We start from the raw sequence: 25,620 nt of genomic DNA on the forward strand, positions 1-25,620 counted from the left end.
ACAAAGTGCACTTAAAATGTGTGTGTAGTGCAGGATGAGGGGAATGGACGGTGTGTCAGTAGGATGCACGCACTGAGTCGTGAATAAAGACCATTTGCTCATGGATTCATAGGCTTCCGTCATCCATTATTTAGCATGGTGGAGAGAGGTGGATTGGTGGCTGGATGATTTTTCTGACAGCGTTTACATGGTTGATGGCTGTAGATGTGATGAGTTTCACAACACACCATAAACACTTTGTCTTGCCAGTGCAGGAACTTTTTTTTTAACCTTCCAACAACTAGTTTATGAGTCCAACTTTACTGTACTATGTGAACTTAAAACAGTTCAACAATGCACATCCAAAAGGTCCAGACACAAATATCAAAATGAGAACACTTAGAGTATCCATTCCATCAGCACAAAACCCTTCTATGTACCCATATCTGAAAACATGCTGGCAGCAAATCCATTTATGGGCAATTAAGAGACTGCTATAGATTTCAGCATGGACAATTTCACCTCAGTGGACAAATGTGAAACATCAACAACATACTAAAAACAGTCACTGGCCAGTATTTGCCCTCCATCCAAAAAGCAAAATAACATTAGCTCTTGTCTATTGAGTTTGCTAAATGCCCCACATAAAGTGAATTTGCCCCCCAGGGCTGGGAAACAATCACGCAGGCGAGTGTTCCATTTAAGTGATTTGAATGATCGGAGTGCCGCAGTGCTTCCTATCAGCCACAGAAATGGGTCAATACACTGAGACTAAGTGACACGGCTGGCAGCCTGCGCGCCCATTGGAAGACCGGCAGTGGAAAAGCAGTGAGACCTCACTGTCATTGGGTCAGACAGACGTGGAGACACACACACACACACACACACACACACACACACACACACACACACACACACACACACACACACACAACATGGGCCTTGCTAGCTAGTTCAGTGAAAGATAAGTTCATCTCACTTTTGTGTGAGAAAACACACACACACACACACACACACACACACACACACACACACACACACACACACAGCTCCTCTGTCTCAAATCTCATGTCAAACAATTTGAGTAAAAGTCAAGCAGCAGATATTTTGAAATATTATGCCGTCATTGATGTAGAAAAAAAAAGCTCCTTACTTTCAGCATTGATTGACATTGTGTCTTTCTCCCAGGACACAACAGTGATGTAGGCCTCCACTGAGGCAGGGATAATGCACTTGAAGACCGCCACATTGCCTCTCATGGCTTTCTGGTCCTCCACCCGGACAGTGTAGGGTTCTCGTAGGACTAGGAGGAGGAACAAAAAGGTCTTTTGAGTAGGTGATTGGAAACTAGTAATGGATGATGATTGAGGTGACCCCAAATAGTCAAAGATTCATTCGAAGGAGCCTAATTCAATAACCAATCTCACAGTTGAAGCCCTCTAAATGATATTGAATAATCTCAGGAATGCCTGTTATGCAGGTCATAATTGGCACATTTGAGGGCAGGGCTGAGGGACAGGAGCTTCCTAGTCTGATTGAAGTGTGAAGCTGAGCTGATGTACACCTGACTAGATAACATGGCAGTGACTGTACCTCAGCTGTTTGTTATGGTAGATGTTGCTCTTATTTGTTGGTGGGTGTTATTGTTTACTGTGCCCCATCCCTCTGTCATTCTCTCTATTCTCTTTCTCCTTCCAGCCTGTTCACGTCCCCATTCTCCCCATTCCCCATTCTCTCCCTCCTTCCTCTCTGTCTGTCTTTGTCTTTGGTCCTCTCTTTCCTTCTCTATATTTGTCTTTTTCCATTATCTAACTTTGTCTCTGCCCCACTTTCCTGCTCTCTCCCCCCAACTGGTCAAAGCAGATTACTGTCCCATTGAGCCTGGGTCTGCTCAATGTTCCTGCCCATTAAAAGGAAGGTTTCCTTCACCACTGTTGGAAGATGTGCTTGATCATGGAGAATTTTTGGGTGTAGATTCAGTGAAGGAGAGAGGTGCTAGACTTGCTCTACTTGTAAAGTTTCATGAGATAACTTTTGTTGTGATAAGATTGACTTGACTTGACTTGTTGTGCTTAAGAAACTTCAATTAGTTTACTGTGACGTTTTGTCTAATCTGTAAAATACTATGCTGGTGTTAGAAGTAAAATTATTTTGATGAAAGGTCTACCTTAGCTTTAAGCTTCAATGACTGTGTGCGCCACAACAGAGTGCCCAGGTGTGACAGAGGGGGAGGGTGATGGTGGAGAGCAAAGAGCGTGAAGATGCATGGAGCCAAAGCTGGCAGTCTCTTCATCATGAAGCACAGAGATGTGGATGAGATGTAAACCAAATGGTTAGTGGGAAGCATTACCTGTCTAATTGGAACTAATTTTATTTGATCTTAAAATGTTATTTACTTGTTTTATTTCAGCTGTTTTGTCTGGTATGAAAAAAAGAAAGCCAATGTTGAAAATGTGAATATGGCCTTGGAGCACAAGCACACTGACAATAGGCAGGACTTCACCAATCACATCCATCAGTTGAAATTCTAAGTTGGGGTAACCCCTAGTCATAACAAGAGAGATCATGAGCAGAAAAACAGACCAGCCTTAATGTGAACATCTTGGCTCCTGATTCTCCCTGAGGGGTTCTCCGCTGTGCAATAGTAGGTGTTGTCATGAATGAGTTTGCTGAAGCTGGAAGGGGGGATGTGGAAGATCTGAAGGGTGCCATTGGGGTGCACATGGCGTATCCCTGGCACATCATAGATCTCCTCGCCGGTGGCCAGGTACCAGCGCAGTGAGATAGGGGGGACACCCGCGGCGGGACAGGGCACCGATGTCCCCGTGGTGCTGGCAAACACTACCTCTTGCACAGATGCATTGACAAAATATAAGCTGGAACGTAGATCTTCACAGAAAACTGCAGGAAAAGAGAAAAGATGACAGGCACAGATTTTAGAAAAAAACATTATTAAACTCTAACTCTCTCACATTACCGAATAATCTTTATTTCCAACTGAAATCTGTTTCAGACAGTTTTATATATATATATATATATATATATGTATGTATATATATATATATATATATATATTTTTTTTTTTTTTTTTTTAAGGAAAAGTGTGTTTTTTCCTCAGATGTGCTTGTGCACACTGCAGTGGAGGAAGTTGCGCTGTCTCTGGATGTCAATTGTCCACTATTAGAAATGGCAGTGAGACAGTGGATATGAAATGATAATCAATAGAGGGTCAGACCTGAGTGTATTACTACATGCATGACTTATGCCACACCCTTCTCTGAAATGTGTGTACAACATGAACACAGAAAAACACACGCGAGAAAAAGTAATTTTCCATATCAATTGAAAAGCTCCAAAGGCAAACTCAGTCCATCAGTATTCTTAAAAAACAGTTGTTTTAGTAGTGTCATGGGGTAATTTTTTTCAAGAATACATGCATTTCTTGGTGAGAGGAATGTGATAATCCTGAACACAATAGAAAGGAAGAAGTGGCTTTATCATGTTGGGATGAGCAAGGTCAAATTGTTGTTTTCATTTTGCCTCATTTCTGCTATTTCCATGTTCTCAGACAATGCACCACCACACATTTCTTCTTCACAAACCTAATGCTCTCATTAGAATTCAAAGCCCTCATAGCTGCCATTGTCACCAAAAAGGTTCAGTCTTGGATTTCATCCAATAATGTATGTTTATTGTATTGTTGGTATATTATAAAACTATTTTGAGACTCTGTTTCCATGATACAATTTGGAAATTGGTTGAAAAACTCACTAAAATTTGTACGCATTCAAATGGTGTCTGTCCTGTTCAGTTAATACAGTAGGGCCCGAACAATGGGATTTTAGGGAAGAAGCTTACAGTATATTGTGGAGTAAAAGAAATCTCACAGCTGATCAATCCACTAATATTCTTTAGAAAAGATCTTAAATAATCATTTCAAATTGAATCAAGCCACTTTCCCTGCACTAAAAAAGGGTTCACCTAAATATGTGACACAGTGATATTAATAATATTTATTAATTGGCCCCTTAATTGGTATGGCCCTACAATAGAGACACATAACATCCATCAGCCAGTTTTATTAGTTAAAACTACCAGCAGTCGTATAAGTACCAGTGGATGTATTGGCCTTGGGATCAGATTCCGAATCTGATGTGTCTTTGTGGTTTTTAGGGTTGATTTTTTTTGTTGTTGTTGAGAACTTGCTTGCTTTGATATGCTTTCCAAACTAAAATCATGGCATTTAATTGGAAAAAGAAAGTCTGGTTTTCCACTGAATAGCATAAGTTTCCACTGAACGTTTATATTTTGAGTCAGCCACAACAAACCACAATTTACAACAGATATGAGCACTGAGTTCTTGCTTTACTATCTTGATAAACATGATTGGAGCTCAGTTCATTGTTCATAACAAAGCAGCAGTATGGCTCTCATCACAAGCTTGATAAAGAAATGATAGTGACTTCATTCACTTTTTTCAAGACTAAACGGCCAATAAAATGTTACGAGAATTTTATATTACTTACAGCATAAACCCAAAAATATCATTCCAGTTCTAATGAACAATTTATGGTTTCAGTTGGAAGGCAGGATATATATATATATATATATATATATATATATATATACAGCTTAGTTGACGTCACTTTTACTCCACAGTCTACTAAAGTTTCCCAATATTTACTCACTTTGTACCCTCAAGTATACAATATTGAATTAAAGAAGCCCGAAAAATTTATTTTAGCTGCATTCACACCCATACAGCAACCCTGGATATATCCAAATATTTGATTTGCTACAGCAATGGCAGCATGGAAGACTGAGTGGAATTTCTGAATTCTGTAGACAGCAGCTACATAGAAGCTAAGACATGCTAACTTTCACTTGATAATTCTTCTCTTGATAAGGACGAACAGCAGCTAACATGAACAGCAGGTTTCTATCAAGTACTGTAAACACTTGAGCCATCGCTACTGTATCTCCACAGACTCGGATCTGTGTTAATGTGGCTTCTCGGCGCCTGTCGCCAGCTTGCCTGCCTGTGCGACAGCTGCCAATCCCTGCTCCCTGGAGACCAAACATTTTAGCGCTTCATAAATTCCTAATGAGCATGCTGAAATCACAGGCCACTTCCACTTGCTGGTCGCTCAACCTGTTACAACAAACAAACACAGTGGCGTACACATGTTCCAGCACATTTCTAGCAGCACTCACTTCACACATGCAGTACTCAGAGGGCCAGGCCTAGAGGTGTTGAGACGCCAATAGTTGTAGTTTTTGACAGCTACAAGGTGGTAGTCTCTTCAGCAAGACGTAGCAGCAGAAAAATGCAGAGAAGACGTGAATGGTACTGATAAGTCAGATTTTTATTGATCACCACTGCAGCTGCGTTAAAACTTGAACATTAAATGTCACAGATCGTGTAGAGTCAAACATTGGTGTGTCACATTACTAATATTTGTGTTATAGTGAAGCCTTGGCGACCCATGCAGAAGCACAAATGCATGTTATGTTCTACCTGTGAGGTCTATGAGTCTTGTGTGTGTTTGCCCTGTCCTGTGGCAAATTGATATACACTCCTGATCAAAATCTTAAGACCAGTAAAAAATGTGCATGAATTTGCATTTTGCACTGTTGGATCTCAAGGAGGTTCTAAGTAGAGCTTCAAAATGCAAAAGAAGAAATGGGAACAAGAGACCAAACGTTTTGAGCAGGCAATTTATTGAAAACAACAATTTAACTGGAATAGGCTGTTCATCAGCTGATCAAAAGTTTAAGACCACAGCCTTTAAAAGCCAAAATCTGAGCAAAACCCAAAAAAGTCTCACCAGCGCTGAGCCGGAGGATCCAAATGTCTGTCCATCAAGACACGGGACAATCCTCGTCCCAAATTAAAGCCATTACTGGTGCTGACTGCAGCCCAATAACCATCAGATGGCATCTGAGAAGGAAGGGCTTCAAAAACAAAACAAAAAAACGTCCTCAAAGGCCACAAAATTGCTTTTGGCCTTTTGGTCTCTTGTTCCCATTTCTTCTTTTTGCATTTTGAAGCTCTACTTAGAAACCCCTTAACATCCAACAGTGCAAAATGTATATTCTTTCAATTTTTTAACTGGCTTTAAGATTTTGATCAGGAGTGTATGAACCTCACCACTGATGCATTCTGCTGCATGGCAGCGCATCCCTCCCACATCCCTGTTCAACGCTACATAAATCATTTCAGTATCTGATCTGATTAATGCCAGTATCAGAACACAATTACAATATTTCCAGTTCCGATATCCCATGTCTGTTTAGCCTAGAGGGTCATACAGTGTGTCTTTGCAGGGCCAACATATATAGACAGACAACCATTCACACTCACTGCCACACCTACTTAGAGTATTCGATTAACCTAGTCCCCACTTGATGTCTTTGGACTGTGGGAGGAAAGCAGACTACCTGGTGAGAACCTATGCATTTACAGGGAGAACATGCAGACTCCACGCAGAAAGACCCCATGCCCGAGCTGGGGCTCCAACCTGGAACCTTCTTGCTGTGAGGTGACAGTGCTAACCACTGCACCACCGTGCCACCCTGTGCAAAAGGTGTGATATAGCAAAGCACCTGTTTAACAAGCATTACCACTGATTTATTTCTCCTTTTACTTTTGATATCTTTTTCACATTTTTCAATGTTGGGAAATATTGTCAGATGGTAAATGTAACATTCCAGTTTACACATTTCTACTACAAATACATTCATCAGGAAAGTATATTTGTCTATTTAATGATACATTATTACAAATTACCTTGCTGTCACAGCAAAGAGCAGCAAATATCTAAACCTAAGAACCAAACCTAATGTAAAAATGACATTTTTTACATGCCTCTGTGCCAGTGACAGCTGCAGGCCGGAGGCATTTTACTTTCAGGTTGTCCATACATTTGTCCCTTAATTGTCAATACAATATCTTGGCAACACCTGGAATGTGTTTCTACAAATTTGGAACAAATGTTGACTGGGACTCAATGTTGAATTGTTTTCATACATAGTACAAACATCAAGTGGGACTCAAAAATGACCAGCAAATATACTGTAGTTGACTGTAGTACTATTATAAATGATATATAATTACATATAAGTATATCATTATTGAGGTGTCAGGGGAGGAGGCCCAGGGGTGCTGGAGCCATCATGCAGCCTCAAGTCTGAGTTTGTTTGAAAGGTGACTGGTTGGGTAAAAGAGGTGGCCTCATAACTGCTTTTGTCTCAATCCGCTTTGACTCATGAAAAATTGAGACCCCCATTCCCAACCAACCACCACTTCCCATTTCTGCATGGCTGATTTCTTAAGATAAGAAAACTTGATGGATACAAAATCCTGCAAGATCCCAATAGTTTAAATAGATACAGTAGCAGCACATTTATTTTTTAGTGCAATGCCAAGGAAAACAGTGAGTGCAGGGGTTGAGTGGGGAGGCGGGAGAGCTGGAAAGCACTCAGACAGCGACACATGGGCTGCTATTAGCAGAAAGACAGAAGGAGAATGTAAAGACAGGGAAGAGGGCTAGGAGAGATGTCATAGCAGAGGTCAAAGTGTGCCCCTTCTGCATCCTTCAAACCTTCCTTCTCTGCTCATTCTCAACATGCCTCTTTCCAGGTCTGCTTTTGTTTTCCTCTATTACCTCCATCTGTCCTTCATGCCCCTGTGACCCAGTCTCTCACTTTTAGAGCCTGCCCTCCTTTACACAAGGATACAGGTGCAGAAAACAATACACAGGAAAGAAGAGTATGTGTGTTTCAAAGCCCAGGTTCCAGGTGTGTATTCATCATCCAGTAACTAGACCTTGCTGAGTCCCCTGCACACGTACATACATGGTTGCACACACACATACACACACACACACACACGCAGGGCCTTAATACTGTTGCTTAAGCAAGCAAGCATTACTCTCTATTTCACTATTACCAACAGCAGCCATTTCAGTGCACATTAATTAGTAGATATTCAAACGAGGACATGAATCTATATTTTTGGTGGATATTTCTTCAATATGCAGTTGTAAATGAATGGCATGAGACAAACCAACCCAGTGGAATGTAACTGCTGCTTGCAAGCATAGGAGACAACACGAGGGAGGCTGTTGGCTGTCATCAAGCATGTTTGTTTACAGCACCATTAAGCAATAATCTCATTAATGGCTGTCATGAGACTGTAAAATCTAACACAGACAAATGCGCATCATGGAGATATGTGAGAATATTTTTGCAGTAATAGGAGATATTGAACAGTGAGATCAAAACAAGAGCTGACTATGTATCTTGAAAGAGGAGATGAAAGGTTTATGCAAACCCTATCGATAGTTAGACTGGTTGGCTGCTTGGGTCAGATTTCAAAATATATTTGTTGATTTCTCTCGTGGCAGATTCATTTTTTAAATTCATTTCCTCAACCATGTCTTCAGTCCTGTCTGCCTTTCTGTAGAATTACCGAAAACCTATGTAGCCAATTTTCACAAAACTTGGCTTTTGTCACGTGAGACAACTTTTTCAATATTTTTAAGGACAATGTGTTTCTCCTGTCATATGAAAAGTGCTTTATGAATAAACTTGACTCGACCTGATTTGAATTCCTCCACAAAGGCGACCTCTGCTAAAACCACTGTTTTATGATTTAATTTATGTCTCTGTGCCAGTGAATAATGTACGCCATTATGGTTTTGGGTTGTCCATCTGTATGTCCATTTGGACATTCTTGGGAATGTGCTATTTCTACAGTCTCTTGATGGAACCCCTTAAGATTTGCCACAAATATCCACTGGGATTCAAGGATGAAATTCAAAGATTTTGGTGGTCACCGTCACATTCACCTCACATCAATGTGATGTCTCTGGATGTTGATCTGTGATTAAAGCTGTCTTCTTTTGCTATATGCAGACTTACAGCTCTGCTTAGGAAGCTCACGCTCATCTATCATTGTTCACATATATCAATCTGTATCTTCCATTTGGTGGCTGGTAGTTGAGGCAACTGGTGACTACAGGGGAGATAAAATAGCCTCTATGGTGCCCTGCCCATGATTCCTGTACAGGCTCTGAAACCCAAGTGCAAAATGCAAAACAAATGTCCTCAACACATCTGCAGACTAAAAAAACAACAACAACAACAACAAAAACCAGGCCTCCACAGGTCAGTCAACTTTGTTCCTGCTGGGGTACACACAAAGGGTTTGCAATCTTATCTTTTTATCAAATTCATCAAATGCATAAATGTATTATACCAGTCTCCCCCCCTCCCTGATATGGCAGTTACAATTACAATATCAACCCACTGCAGTGCCTGCATGCCCACACATGCTCTTACTAACAGTTACCATATGCCAGGGCCCGTCTTATCACCATCACTTCTTCATGAGCCAAAACCACAAAGAGGAATACGTGATATTGTTCAATTATGAATTCAACACATGTATAATAGATGGACTCTTTTTTTCCTTGTATTTTCAGTTTGACCGGCAAAGAGGAGGGGCTGGGGGAAGCGGTGGGCTCCTTCTTGCTGTATGAAAAAATGCTCGACAGAGCCCCAGATGTCAGCACCTATTGGTGGCAGGCCTAGCTGAAGCCCCTAATGGTGGATTGCAGGTGACTCCTCATGCGATTCCCCCCATTGTGGAGCCTCTATAACTGTGTTTGGAGCTCAAGGGCACCAGACATGCTTCGGTCAAGGAGAGTGCATGCGGGCGTGTCAGAAGGATGTGGGGGGTGAGCGTTAATGTCTGGGTGCCCACCAACACGGAGGCTGACATGTCCTTGGCTGACAGGCAGAGGAGTCAAGGCCTGACACCATTTACGGAGAATATTTAACCAGCACATGTAGATATGTTTCAAATGAAACATTAAGATTATAAAGAATGAAACAATCTCTCAAATCTAAAAAAAGCCAAACATTGTGAATGATTTCAAAAGAATAAACAACCAGGTTTTATTTTCCCCGTAATGAGCACTCTGTAAGATCACTGAACCGTCAATCTGACAAACCCCATCAATGGTCGCTTCCAAAGCACCCAGGCAATTTATTTAAGTAAATGTCTGATCAATACAAGTCCCACTAACAGGCAACATAAATAGGCCTATGCATTAGCCTGTGCATTAGCCCACTGATGTGTCAGGGGTCTTTGCTCACCCCGTTTACCTCAAAGATGCAACATTAATCAACTTGAGGTGAATATGCTCATGAGCTTCTTCCTTCTTTGTTGAAATGACAAAATGCAAAGTGATGCTATTTCATATTCTCGATTGCTCACACTCAACTTTTTGCAACGTTGGCCTAATAGTCTCTCCCTTCGATGATTTTATTGCACTGTATCAACTATTAGCACAGATCAAAGCTGCAGATGTATTTAAACATGGAGTCCAGTTGGCCCTCAGCAGGTCGTAGTGCTACAGTGGGCATCAAGACATTAAGGCTACTTTACAGAGAGAAACAAGCGCTGAGCCACACTGACAGCTCATGGCAGACAATGTAGGTAATTAAGGCAGATACCGCCTAAGGAGGAGAGAATGGGGGCTGGGTGAGGCAAAAAAGGAGGGGTGGACATGGGTAGAGGACAGAATGGCCTCATGATGACAGTAAGTAAACAGCCGCCGCCCCCCTCTTTGCACCCACAACCTCCACCCCTCCTATCCTGCCTTGGGGCTTAAACATTATGTGGTAAAACAAGCAGAGATGCACAGATCAGAGAACAGAGTCCCGTAACTCTCCCAAATCATCGGCTCCCAATTTTCCTTCATGAATAATAGTTGAGCGTTGTGCTCAGCACCATGCAGATGCTATGTAAAACCAATGATATCCTGTCAACTCTCTGGGGTAGGGGACCAGAGTCATTGCAAAGTGGGTTAGTTGATGCATATGAATGCACATTTACATGAGTGTCAACAGGAGAAGAGGGAGCTCCCATGTACAGTGCTGGGACTTAGAGGACCGAAGTAATATCACCAATGTGGGAAGGGACTAATGCTACAATTCAGCTAAGACAGAGGGAGATAGAGGAGGGAGGGAGGTAAATGAAGATGGCAGAGGAACTCCTGAGAGAACAAACTCTGGACGCTAACACAGAAGCTTATGTGCAAAAACTCATCAAGAGGAAAAAGCCAATGAGGGAAAAACAACCATTTGAGATATTCATTATGTGCCTTTGCCTTTCACAAGTTGCACCCCACTGAAATGCCATGAAGCAGCTTTAGGAAGGATTCCAAGTGAATATGAGTTTGTGCTAATCAAAAACTTAGTGATCATTCTAGTGTCATGCTTATATAGAGCAGTATTGAGCCTAATTATAACCAACAAATACAGCAGCTAAGAGCCAATAGTAGCCTGACACAGCACTGTTCGTTCAGTCCAAATACTTACAGGTTACTCCAGGTTGACGTTTCTTAAATATCTACCTAATCTAATTTTGCAAAGAGCTCAAAGTCCATCAAGCATGAATCTTTAGCAATGTTGAGAGCCCAAAGATTTTTTTAAAACTTAACGTTTGAGATCAATCAAATTTGCATTCATAGTTATTTTTTGGAAAACCTGTTTGTTTTTTGCCTTTCCATTCCTTTCCTTTCCTTCTTCACCAATAATTAAGGAAGAAAAGTTCAGCAAATGCTCTCATGCCTTCGTCGCAAACATGAAGCTACACCTATAAACAGACTAGCTTAACTTAGAAAAAAATATGGAAAGCAGAGGAAAACTTAGCCTTTAGCTCTGTCCAAAAGTAAACAATTGTGTCTAGCAGCACTTCGAAGCTCAGTCGGGCCAGTCTCACAAAAGATGTCCAAAAAAGTTGAAACACCACAGTATGTGGCAGCACTATGCAGAAATAGATTAAGATGAATCTAACACTGTTTTAAAATTTTATTTACAGTACATTATACCATGATCAGCAAACTTGAAAGAAAAAGGAAAGTGTGCAACATGGCTTGTTGGTAGAGTGGCCGTCTAATTATCTAAAGGTTACTAATTTGATCCCCCAGCAACATGTATGTCCTTGAGGTAAAGTCTGGATTTCTCCTAATGAATGGGTTGGCATGCACCTTTCACAGCATCTGTGTGAAGGTGGCAACAGTGTGTGGGTTTTACATGCACAGTAGCAGTCGAGCTATAGTTACAGCTTGATAGACCATTTCATTGTACTACTGTCAGTGTACCAGCATACATGATTGGGGAAGAATAGATTTAATCACCAAAGTATATCCTCCTGTGGAACTGGAGGTGGCATTATGCCCCCTGAAGGCAGATGGCAGTCAGACTAGGTTGAAATTTTCCATCACATACGAAGCAAGTTAGCACGCTGCACCATTGAATGGCCAACATAAATTCAAAGACCACTGAAAAAATTCAGACAACTTCTTAAGCTGAGGCATTGTTACCTCTGCCATAGTTGTTCCCGCCATGATGATACCCCAGTGACTGTTTGTTGTTCAACTACTGGCCAGTTTGGGCCAACTTAAGTATTTACATGCTGAAGTAAATCGATTCCCAACCATATTTCCTAGTACTACTATTTCCTAGGCAAGTTAGTCTGACTTTGAAAAGTACAATTTAGTTGCGGGTTTACATCAGTGTTGATACACATTTTTACCAATAAATTACACGATTTTCCCGTGCTTTTGAGGAAAATGACCAAATACTCGATAATAGATCCATCCATCCATTCATTTTCTATACTGCTTATCTGGTAAAGGTTGCAGGGGGGCTTGATCCTATCCCAGCTGACGCTGAGGTAGAGGCAGGGTACACCCTGGACAGGTCACCAGTCTGTTCCAGTCTCTAAACTCTAAACAGCCATTAAACTGATTCCAGATACTTTTTCCCATTAGTTTGGCTGAAAATAATATAATTGGTCATCTAATGTATTTTTTTATGTTTTGGTCAAATGAAAATAATAAATCAGAACTTAAGAATAAATTATTGGTCAATCAACATTAATAAAATCACATTCAAGCCTCCTTTGCATCCACTACGCACCTCTCTGACATAAGGAAAATGAAACATTAGTCAAGTCAAGCTCACAGCCTTGTTGTATTGTTGTATTGGCGGACTTTATTGTTGCTCTGAGTCATCACTTCATTCAAGTTTTCAAGGAAAAAATTCATATCAGCCCATGAGTAGCCTGTCAAGTAATGCCATTGTTGTGTAGGATTTTGACTGTTATGTACGTTTGATACAAAATCTAAATGCTACTGCTAATATGCTTATAGCTTGTTAGTAATCTGCTTGAGGCCTAGTGAGCAATGTTGCTTAATAAATTGTGTTTGAAATTTTTGCTGTCAGGTAAGTCAATGACACTGCGTGCTCAGTGATTAATAGACACACCAGGCTGTGTTGTGTAGCGTTACTTGTATATGTGAGTCACATTGTAATCGGCCATGCCAAGTTAGCGTGTTAACATTAGCCATATTCTGATATTACAATTGCCACGCTTCTGTTTTTATGAACATCTCTGCTAACGCTATATTCACATATAATAGGCAGCAATGTTACACATAATTGCTCTATTTCTTCCAAGATACTGTAATTTTTCAGTTCATTTTTAGTCCTACAGTGCTTCATTTTACTGGGTAGTGGGAGCACTGAATGCACTTGTCACCCACTCCAAAAACAAGAAAATGGCGCTGTTTGGGGAATAAACTTGTAAATGGCAATGTAAAGGGAATTGCATATTTCATGTTGTGGAGATAGGGGAATCAAAAATATAGTTTTAGATGCACTGGTAGATAAAGTCTGAATCTAATGGAGATTACTAATAATATAGTTTGTACAGAAACATATTTAATTTGTTTGTTCAAAGCCTTCATGCATCAAGTCAAACCAAGGTTTGTCCAGACATACAAAATTAAAAAAAAACTATAAAGTAGATATTCTTTGAAAAATAAAAATGAGCAGAACCATGCTGTTATTTCGTGAGATGTACAAGCATTTTTTCTGATTTGTCCCTTTCATCCATTTGTTTTTTGCTTTCATCTTTTTAATGTGCTCCCCAGTTGTCAGTTGCGGTCAAAGCTGCTTGCTCAGGTAAGATCCTTCTTTATAAGATATGATGGAGAGGCATTGACTGTGAGACAGGTAACCTTGTTTATTTTAGGTATTTCCTGCTCTCAGCCAAATATCCACAGTATGAACAGTGATTGTACATATTTCCTGTGTCCCTAGTGAATGTGGAACTGCAGACTGTGGCCAGTCATTTACAAGAAGATCTCATCTTCTGCAATATTTCAGGCTTGATCACAGGCATTGTGGACGTGGCCATTCTTACCCATGGTCCTCCTTTAACTTCCCATGCTTGTTCAAAACCTGGAATGCTCTGCTGAGTCAGTTTTCCAGATGCCATCCTTCTGTATCAACAAATACTCAACAAGATCTTTTCTTTAGATGCCAGATCTGTGAGAAAAATCAGCAGTCCTCAGAATCTGACTTTTTTCTCATATTGCACAACATTTAAAGAGCTTTGAGGAAGTCTCTTGTGTCTATGTGGGTTGCTCCTACAAAACAAATGTTTACAGGACTTTTAAAACTCACAAATGGAGAAAGCATAAATCTGAAACTGTGAACAATTTCAAACCTGGGATAGTTACAAATCCCATTGCTGATGCAGGTGACAATTCAAATGACTGTGTAATTGAACAATTTGACGGAAAGTTGTCCTGTGTGAAGACAACTCCATACGAATTGTTCTGGGTGGAATTCCAGATTCCCTGGAAGACCTCATCAGTGATATCAAGAGAACATGTGCATTGTCTGGAAGGGTAAGGCTCCAGTACAAAGACACTATCTTTGGGGACGTCATATGCTCACAAGCAGGACAGAGAAACAAGTTCATTTTCAAGCTTCTCTGTTATTTTTCTGTTATTTCTGTGAAAAAAGATTACATTGCACATTATAATGCTTAATCACAAATAAATGTTAGTATATGTATATGCAGAGTAGTATCAAATATAGAATACTGCAGCCACTGTATTCAATATGGCAACAAATGGTAAAGCTGCCTCTTGTTTTAGAATTGTTATTGACCAGCAAGGGCATTCTTGGAAATAGGGCTATATTGCAGAGTTTAGCAAGCTACATTAAAGCTAAAGACTAAAATATGGTAATGCTAACGCATGTTTTAACATAATTAAGGAGTTGAAAATGAAGAACTGGAGTAGCCGTCCATGGTGATTTTTTGTTATCCGTTCAGAAGGTGACCCTTATGCTTCACCTGCAGACATAGGTATTGTCATAGATGGTGTTACAGTGTATCTGCCTGTGCCTTACTGTTTGGGTTTATATATGCCCTCAACTTTCAATACCCAAAGGGACTTGAACGCACCTTTGAGTTTTTCCAAAAAGGAGTAATGCAGCTTCATTGAATCCTGGAACCTCCAACAAATACCAAAGCTGAGTTGTACCCAAAGAAGATCTACTGGTGGATGCTGACCAGCCAACAGACCAGCCAAGTCAAAGCCAAAAGCCCAAGTTAATATCATGTGCGGCATATACCAAGGAGTTGCACAGTCACCTCCACTGTTCTGTATAGGCCTTCAGTCAGATCGTCTTGATTTAACCAATCTCTCTCTCTCTCTCTCTCTCTCTCTCTCTGTCTCTCTCATATATATATATATATATATATATGTATATATATATATATATATATATATATATATATATATATATATATATATATATATATATATACATATGTGGGTGTGTATACTGTATATGTATACACATATATATGTATATATAGGTCTGTGTGTCTGTGTGTGTACACACGCCTCTCACTTTTGGATGGGGTACAGCCTGTACATATTGCCAGTCCCTCACAGGACCAAGACATATAGACATACCACCATTCAAACTCACAGCCGTCATCACTTTAGAGTATCCAATTAACCTCGTCCCCAATTGCATGTCTTTGGACTGTGGGAGGAAGCCGGAGTACCCAGAGAGAACCCACACAGGCACAGGGAGAACATGCAAACGCCACACAGAAAGATTCCATGCTTTAGCCCAGAACCTTCTTGACAGTGCTAACCACTGCGCCAACGTGCCGGTCTTACACACACACGCACGCACACACACACACACACACACACACACACACACACACACACACACACACACACACACACATATATAAATATATATATATATATATATATATATATATATATATATATGTCCTATCTATCTATCTATCTATCTATCTATCTATCTATCTATATATGTATATATATAGATAGATATAGATATAGATATAGATATATATATAGATATAGATATGTCCTATCTCAGGACAATGGCTGGATTGAAATTTGCCTCTGGCTATACTGTAAAATGTTTACACTGTCTTGATTGACACAAGAAATGTTCATTAACTTGCGCTGTTCCATCAAAATAAATAAATAGAAATCCATTTGTGGCTGACTCCTGCCTTCTAGAGGATAATGACAATGGAGCAACAGCTATTTGTCCAAAAATGTCCATTTACAAATTCTTAAGATCAGGTGGTGTTCTAATTCACATCTTTATCCAGTCATATGTTCAGTATCATTGGTTATATGATGAGTATGGCTTGAAATTTTGTTAGTAAATATTTTTGATCAGTTTTCTGTTGTTTTGTTACTGTAGCTGTTGTTAACCATCAATCAGAATTTGCTTCAGGCTAAATATGTAGTTGACTCCGTCTGTATTCTTGAGTCACAAAGACATGATGGGGAGAGGGACATCTTTGAGACTTCAGAAGACCTATTTGTGAGTACTTGAAAGACAAAATTCCAACAAGTCCTCACACATCTGGAGAGGCAGTTTAACTCTCTAATACAACCCATTTCCTAAACTAATGCCCCAATTTGCGCAACATTTTATTGTGATTTCATGAATGTACTATATGATCTGTGCTGACAAAATCCAATAGCTGTCATGGGTTTTGACATCTGAGGGCAAGACACTGGAAAGCCCTTTTCCCTTGGGCAGAATATGCAGTATTTTATGATCATTTAGATGGTGCTGTGGTTGAATTCTGGTTAAGATTCGGCATAAAGTCACTTATTTGGGGTTAGGAAATTATCGTGGTTGAGGTTAAACTACAACTCAATTAAATTAGTACAGTCACCACTGATATGGAGCAAAACAAATATCCGCTTCTACTTTCAGTGAATTTTCAGACAAAAATGACATTCTAACTGTCATTATTTGTGCGGCTGCATGAAGGCCATGTTTATTCTTAAATCTTGGTGAGCTGCTTTAATAAACAACCCTGTGTGTCAATTTCTTGGGAGGACAGTCTCCAAAATTCATTTATTGGGTGAAGTATTGAGCAAAATGTTGGTATTTGGCTGATCAACAAACCTCAGATAATGCACTCTTGCAAAGTCATGGTGTTTTGTGATTGTCAAGGCTATGTTTATAGTCTGGTTAGGTTTAAGCACAAAAAACACTTGGGTTGGAATACATTGTGGCTTGGGATGTGAAACTAAGTATTAAAGATTACTATTATTAAAAAATTACAAAAAATGTATCATATAGTTGCATCGGGCAGCGGTGCAATGGTCAGCACAGCAAAAATGTTGTGGGTTCGAGCCCTGGCTCGAGATTTCTATTCGTGTGTGGAGTCTGCATGTTCTCCCTGTGCCTGTATGGGTCCTCTCCGGGTACTCCAGCTTCCCCCCACAGTCCAAAGACATACAAGTGGGGACAAGGTGAATTGAATTCTCTAAATTGACCGTAGGTGTGGCTGTGAGTGTGAATGGTTGTTTGTCTCTATGTGTTGGCCCTGCGAAGGACTGGTGACCCGTCCAGGGTGAACCCTGCATCTCACCCAAAGGCTGCTGGGATAGGCTCCAGCCCTCTGTGACCCTTAACAGGATAAATGTTAGAAAATGGATTGAGGGATGATCAATGGATGGTTGCATCACAGTAGATTAATAGAATGTTAAATTGCCTGAATTACTCATAAAAGAGAAATATTTATATGGCTTTGTCATTTTACTATGACTTTTAGTTTTATTTCTACTTTTCTATCTAATTCATGAATTTATCTTATTATTTTTTTCTATCTTCTGGGTGATTTATAAAGGCCATTTGCAGGAGAGAAGAAACGGGTTAAAATCAGCAAAGCAGTTGACAGTGTAAGGCAAAATAGTACCCTGAGGTTAAAATGGGATTGTGGGTCAGTTGACTAGACATCGCTGCCCTCTGCTCACAGCCATTCTGCTCAGAAAAATATCAGCCCCCACTTTGACAAACACCCCCTCCCTTTCGCAGTCCTCCATTTGCCACAAAGGCAACAGCATCCTCTGACAAGACCTCTCTTATTGCTACTATGCAAACACAAGCCAATGTGTCTTAGTTTTTCATATCATCCACACCTTTATTCACTGAAACTTGAGACCTTAGAGTAATGAGGATACAATATAGGACCCTCTTCATTTAGACCTTCAGCATGCTGTCTATACAGCACTATTATAAATCACCCTGATGGATACATGATCAATTGAGAGGAACAGAGACAAGCAATGGCTGGGAAAATGGCAGCCATCTGCATTAGAGCTGCACTCAATCTGAACACAGACACCAGTGATGCTTTATTAATCATCATGTGTTCTGTGATTACTAGAGCACAGTACATCAAAACCAGAGTTTCATTCATGCTCCTAACTGCCTACCATTGCAGACTTGCATACGTCTTCTCCATTCCTGCTCCGGGGTGGCGTGACAGACTGCCTGCCTGGCGACAGGAGAGGCTGGGCAAACAGTGCCAGGCAGCAAAACACGCATCAATGTATTCAGAACGTTTAGCGCCCTGGATGAATCAAATTATAATTTAATCATCTGATCAAACAGCAATTAGCATAATCACTTCTGGGGAAGGCCTGATAGAGCGGAGACAGAGGCGGAATGAAGATGGGATGTAGCAACACTTTAATGAAACGTTTGTCAGAATGTTTAAAAATGTTGCACATTTCAGGCAAGAGGAGCAGAGCTGCATTCAGAATGCTAATCAGTATGGTTTGGATATATGTATATATATTGATAGTGGTACACAGTTCAGTAAAATGAATTGAAAGTAAATAAATTTATGTTATCTTTAGTGCTTATAATTGTGAACATAAATTGTGTTGTTACTTTTTTTTTTTGGATGTGCACCACTGTATGGATGCCTCTTCATTTTTTTCATGTCACTCATTCCAAAGTGATGTCACTCTGTCACTTAATCAAATTATGAAAAAAGAACCCTGCATATTCAAAAAAAAATTTTTTAAAAGAGAGAAAGAAAACAGCATAATCAGTGATTTAGATTAAAATAGCTTACATTATTACCTTTTTTTCATTATAAGGCCTGTCAATATTATTAGCATAATTATTTATTTATTCATCTTAACTGGCAGGCCCACTTGGCCAGTCTTGACTTGTAAGTATGTACATTGTATGTTTCATTGTTTTCCAAAAAGTCATCTTTTATTTTACACGTTGTAGTTTTATTAGCACTTATTCTCAAAGAAAGACATAAAGGAGAAAAAAAAAGGATGCCACATTTGTTCCTATAAACAACATAACCCCGGCTGTAACTCAAACAATCCCATGTCAACTCAATATTCTTCTTACAAAACAAGCAGTACAGGGTGCAAACCGCCAGGAACAGACAGGTTTAAACTGTACTTTTCTTTTGTCCATTCTATCATACATTGTTTTCTTACTTTTCACAGAATTCATATTCTATCGATTTAATAATATCAATTACAGCTGCCGAGTGAATTTTTGTACCCTCATTTTGGTAGGGGAGTAGAAGAAACTTCCTTCCTTGTAGAGGAACAGCACATGCTAATTTCCATGTCTTTGTTCTGTAACAATGTATGTGCAGTGCATGTGTATGTGTGGGGACAAGAGGAATATGAACAGGCAGAGTCTCTGTGGGTTTCTTTGGTTGTTTGTCACCTTTATCCTTGGAACAACCTCCTCAAGGAACTACACAAGTATGACACATACAGGAAGATTCCAGTTCGAAATATCAAGCAAAGTCCTGCCAAAATTTAGATGCTTCAGAATCTTTCATGTCACATCAGGCAACGTGCACATTTTTGTTTCTCAGGAAAACTGCTCAGAGAAGCCAAAAACACGGAAAAGGGTTTGGGCAGCTCAGACTTTGGTGAAATATCAGAGTTTTTGTTTTGTTTTGCTTTGTTTTTTAATGACTGAAATGAATTTTCAATTTTGACCATCAAAAGGAAGTGAAACAATAAAAAAAAAAGAATATGAAAACACAGACATTCCGCGGGAATTCCGCAGCATTTAGCAACTGCCACATGCGAAGATATATCAGCTGAACAAGAATCCCACTCTAGTGGGATATGGTCTAAAATAATATTATTATATATTATTTATAGTATATTATTATATAAAAATTAACTGCAAATTACAATGATCAGGTTTTTAAAAATCAAGACTTGATAGGCTATCAAAAGCATGTTTGTCTGCTGATTTATATTTTTAGATTGAAAATCTAAAAAAACAAATAAAACTGTGACCTCAAAATGGAAAGAATCATGGCATCCTTCAAACACACCTTGTCAGCCTTCCTCTCCCTTCACTTTGAAGTTTTGACAGCCTATTATTACCAACTGTATGAACAAAAATTGCTATGACTATATAATATACTTGTGTTATTCTGCATCAGAGAGGTGTGATTTTTCTTCTGTTGTCTTTAATTTCTTCATGCATGACAACAACAGCTTAAATCCTGGAGTTACCTGTATTGGGCAGCCACAGCATTAACCTACTGGCCTACTTTATGTTGAAAGCAGACAGGCAACAGCCTGCTACAACTAATTGTCATCTTGTTAAGTTCCCGGTCATGCCAGCAGACATCAAATAAACAATGTTCAGTAGGACAGACAAATAACAAGCAGCTTGTAAAGTCGTTCTAAAATAGTTCACCCACCGGTGTCTGGCTTTACCTTACAATCTCCTTTACAAGTACAATACAGGTATATGAAGGACACAAAAGATTTGCTCACTAAACAGGAACAACCCCCTCCATTAAGGCAAAGTCAAACCAAACTTTGCTTCAGGTTTAAAGTGTAATTCCTGAATCAGAGGTGAAGAAGCCGGATGGTTAATGTTAGTGTTAAACCTGCTTTATGAGCAAAACATGATGAACTCTTGCAAACGGAGGTAGAAACAAGGTAAACAAATACTAAGGAAAATATTTTTCTAAGTACGAAAAAATGTATTTGTAACAATTCTTTTCTGCACTTTTTCCATACTTAAAAATAATATATATATAACAATGAAAAAATCAAGGAGCTGCAGTGTGATACAGTGCATGTATACAAAGGTTCAGACAGCAAAATTTTAAATGTCATTGTCAGTAAATGGTTAATAAATGAATAAAACATTCTAATAAATCATTCTGATTCTACTCAGTAAGCCAATCCATTGTCAGCTAACATTGTTTCTAACCATACAATGTCAACAAAATATTCTAAAACTTGATTAATAAGGCTCAGGCGAGATTCAGATGTGTGACTTGATTACATGTTGATTATCAGGAGTAATGTTGGTAGTGAAGTGAGTGAAACATAGTTCTGGTAAGCCAGCTTGAATGGGGGCTTTTTTTCCAATTGGTTTTTTAGTCCCATGGCACTGTCCTGGAAAATGCTGATCAACAGTTTGGTGCTGGCTAGTCTGTAATGTCTGTGTTTCATCAGTGAAACAGGCCTTTTTTGTTGCCTGTCTATGCTAGTTTGGTGTAGTTAGCAGTACAGCTTGCTAAGGTACTAATCAAACTACAAAACCCAAATTAATCAAACTACAAAACCCAAATTATCTCAGAACAACAGAAGTTCAGCAAACTTTGTATGGCTTCATGGATCATTTCGCTTATTTTGCTGTCTTACTGTAGCTCAGAGTTCTATCCTATTCGCTTCGCCACCGTTTCTGTAAAACAAAAGCAGCAAGTATTTCCAACTGCTTTCTGTGTCAACATAACAGCTTGTTGTATTTCTATCAGGACAATTTATGTCACAATAATTATCTTTATACCAGCAAGTTATAATTCAGTGCTTACACAGTTGCAGATTTAGGAAGCATCCATAACTGCAAACACATACACACAAACACACACATGCTGGGAAATCTCTTAACAGTTGCTCTGGTATCTGGCTTTCTAATGACTGCAGAACATTTTTCTGCCCGATTTGCTTTGACCTTATTAAATTCAAGTTCATGTTTGCCTGACATTTCATATATCCTCATATTAATCTTATATCAGTTGCCTCACTGATTAGTTTAAGTGTAAACAGAGGTAAATATTTGAATGATATTCTGTCATAGAACGTATTTATGTCATCTAGAAACCTAGTTTGTGTGTTTTTTCTAATAAGCAAACAGTAAATACTGGTCTGTGTTCATCAGACTCCTTTCAGTGAAGAAAAATGCCTTTAATAGCCCAGTTTCTGGATGGAGAGCCAGGCTGATTTGATCTGAATCTGTGAGCATTAGATACCACATAACACGAACAGACTGTATGTGTGTGTGTGTGTGTGTGTGTGTGTGTGTGTGTGTGTGTGTGTGTGTGTGTGTATACAAGCACACATTCCCCTCTCCCCCCACTCTTCCTCCTCTTTCTGCCTCACTACACACTATCATCTCCTTAAGCATTACAGTCTGGGTTAAATGAAACCTTCAACAGTTCAATGTGCATCTATTAACATATGCTTGAGTCTACTCCCATCTGAACAGCCAGCGAAGGCGTTAGCACACACAGTGGGGCAACACAAATTCTTGACCCAATGGCGCTGGCAAATTCTGGTGTGATTAGCGAGTCCAAGACAACAGACTGTCATGTAACAGTGTTTGTGATGCCATGTATTCATCTGCAAAGGCTGCTGTTTAATCAAAACCAAATGTCTAAAAAAAGGATTTAAATCCAGTATACCTCACCTAAATGTCATCATTTGTTCATAATTTTTTTATGAAAACTTTTTTTTTCTCCGGACTCAACTTCTCAGTGATTCCACAACTTAGAAAACGCTACCATCAAACAAACAATTTATGACACTAAAACTATACAAATGCATGTTCAAAAAATCCACAACTTCATCATCCAGCAGTATGTTTACGACTTCACACTTTCTAAAATGATCCAGAACTAATTTAAAGACGATTTATAGTTGTGCATTGTGTCTCTGCAGACACTAGGTTATAGTCCAAGCATGTCACCCCCATAGGCACTCATTTATACATACTGGTGGCTTCTATCCAACCACTTTGAGGTTTTTTTTAATGTATTTCCGACTGAAAATAAGCAGTTTTGAAATTGGAGCTAACAACTGTTGAACCATTTTGTGAATCAGCAGTGCATTATGTGAGGTTCTGTAGAATATTTAGCCAAATTTTTCAGGCTTATAACAAAAAAAATCTTACTATGTAACATTTGAGACAATAAAATAGAAATGAAAAAAAGAAAAAAAAACAATGAATGAATGAAATCAGTCTAAGCTTTTAATGCCAGTTTTCATTTATGATTACTAGAATATGGTGGTGACTACAAATGATCTTAATGCAATGTGACCTTCCCCAGATTGAAAAAGTGAAATATACCAGGCATTTCCAAGGAGTGCCTGTGTGACATCACAAAGAAGACCAAGCAGTGCTTACACTCAGTTGAAGCACCTAACATCACTAATTGATGGTTAATTTGCACAAAGTGACATATTAAAATTCATTAAATATGAGAGAAATTCTACCTCTGTAATTAATGCATTTGCTGTAGCGTCAGTAAATACAGTAACTCTGGACAGTACAAACCAAATAAAAACAAATGGCAGCATTTAAAGCCTCCCAGTGGCCTACATTGTGTTGCCTGGGTCTTTGATGTTAATAGGCTACTGAGGAGCCGTGTTTTTGTTTGTTTATGTGGGTTGCTGTGACTCCGTCAAGCCACCCTCACTCGATTTGAAGTGACAGAGAATAGCAAAAGGCACTCGTCTAAAGGGATTTGTTTCCTATTGGCCTGAATGTGACCTCTACATTTCATTACATCACACATTCACTATTCTATCGGCACATGACTGACAAGCACCTTAAAATATAAGAATAATAAATAACTTTTTCTGTAAGGATTTATTAACTTTTTCATAAATACAGTATTTTTTTTTTACATTGTACAAATTAAACAGGTTATTTTTTATTTTCTTGTGTTTAGCAGTAGCATCAGCAAAAATCATGCAAAGAGCCCCTCCTGCCCAACATCCCCACCCTCTTTATTAAGGTGCAATTTTTTAGTCCTGGCTGAGGCAATAGTGTAAGATGCTTGCTAGCAGACTTGTGAATGTTGCAAGTGAGGAGCATAGTGAGTAGCGCCATTTGACCAGCATAATTTCTTGTATCAATGTAATACTTCACCCAAAAAGAGCATTTTGTGTTTCAAGTGCTCACAAATAGGTGTCAATAGGAATCAGCTCACAAAGATGTTCTTCACTACTGCGTCACTTCTCTGGTGCTCCAGAATGCAAGTTGAGCCAGCCATACATATTTAGCTTGAAACTAATGGCGCCCCATGACCACCAACTACGAACAACAGTTAAATTGTCAAGTTTGTTCAACTGATTTTACCAGCTGTTATCCCTTGGTTCAACCGTAAAAAGCATTGAATTAGACGAGTTATCAATAGTTTGTTTTAGGCTAAAATCAAAGTGCTTGCAGATTACGGAGCCCACAGCTAAAAAAAAATTGACATGGGTTATACCAGACAATGTGATTTTGTAAACTGATGGACAGTTTTTTCCTGTTGTTAGCCACTGTTCCCTCCAAGTATAATATACTTGGCTTTTCTTCCTGCAGAACAGCTGAAGTCACAAAGAAGTGAAATAGGAGGAAAAAATGGGTTTGTTAATGCAAGACAACTACTTGTAAGCAGTTGAAAGGAAGAATAAACTTTATACAGGCAGTATCAAATGTGGCTTCCAAAAATGGAAAGACAGGATAGACAGTATAGAGAGGATAAAAAGAATGCCAGCATGTATCCAAAGATGATCTATGAATGGTGGAAATAGACTTGCAATAGTGATGCAGACCACTGTACCTTTCAAGTACTTGCAGATGCAGTAGGCAGGTTTTCTTGTGCTCACAAAGATGTTTTTCCCTATTTTATCAATACTTTGTCCCAACATAATGCAGAAAGAGCCGGCCATGTATATTTAGCTTAAAGCTAATGCCAACTTACAGCCAACAACAAAACGCCCCACTGTTAAAAAAAAGTACATTGTCTGGTATAATCCACTTTTACATTATCTAGGAATAAGCCTGAAGCTAAAGGTGCCCTATGGCCACTATATCCAAAACATCCATTTACATTGTGTTGAGTCGATGTCTGTTGGATCATTCACAGCTAAAGAACCGGCTGTAACTCTTCTGGTTAAGCATGCATTCAGGGTGGCACTTAATTGCGAGTGTAATGATTTGATTAGATTTAGCTCAAATCAACAGTTACGGCGAGATAAAGAAGACATGTATTATCCTGGACGATGTGGTTGAGACTTGTACACTGATGTTTTTAGACATTTTGTTGTTGTTGTTGTTGTTGTTGTTGCTGCTGTTGGTCGTTTAAGTTCACACAGTTAGTGTGGCTTG

The 25,620-nt window shown here is 39.3% G+C and overlaps 1 protein-coding gene across 2 annotated transcripts in view; it reads right to left on the bottom strand.

Annotated features, from left to right (window-relative positions):
- The window catches only part of LOC147249191 (cell adhesion molecule DSCAM-like), a 113,431-nt gene that overhangs the window by 83,178 nt on the left and 4,633 nt on the right, over nt 1-25,620 (bottom strand). The window contains exons 2-3 of one of the 2 annotated variants that reach the window (XM_086225672.1): nt 2,563-2,880; nt 1,133-1,282 (exon numbers count right to left, since the gene is read on the bottom strand). In XM_086225672.1, the coding sequence (XP_086081798.1) occupies nt 1,133-1,282; nt 2,563-2,880 (468 nt within the window). Of the gene's footprint in view, nt 1-1,132; nt 1,283-2,146; nt 2,486-2,562; nt 2,881-25,620 lie in introns of those variants that run through there. The other variant, XM_086225673.1, reaches the window with a different exon arrangement.

The sequence above is a fragment of the Aulostomus chinensis genome, chromosome 15 (assembly GCF_037954235.1).
Source record: "Aulostomus chinensis isolate RoL2024-O1b breed Wild chromosome 15, RoL_Achi_v1.0, whole genome shotgun sequence".
Classification (NCBI taxonomy): domain Eukaryota; kingdom Metazoa; phylum Chordata; class Actinopteri; order Syngnathiformes; family Aulostomidae; genus Aulostomus; species Aulostomus chinensis.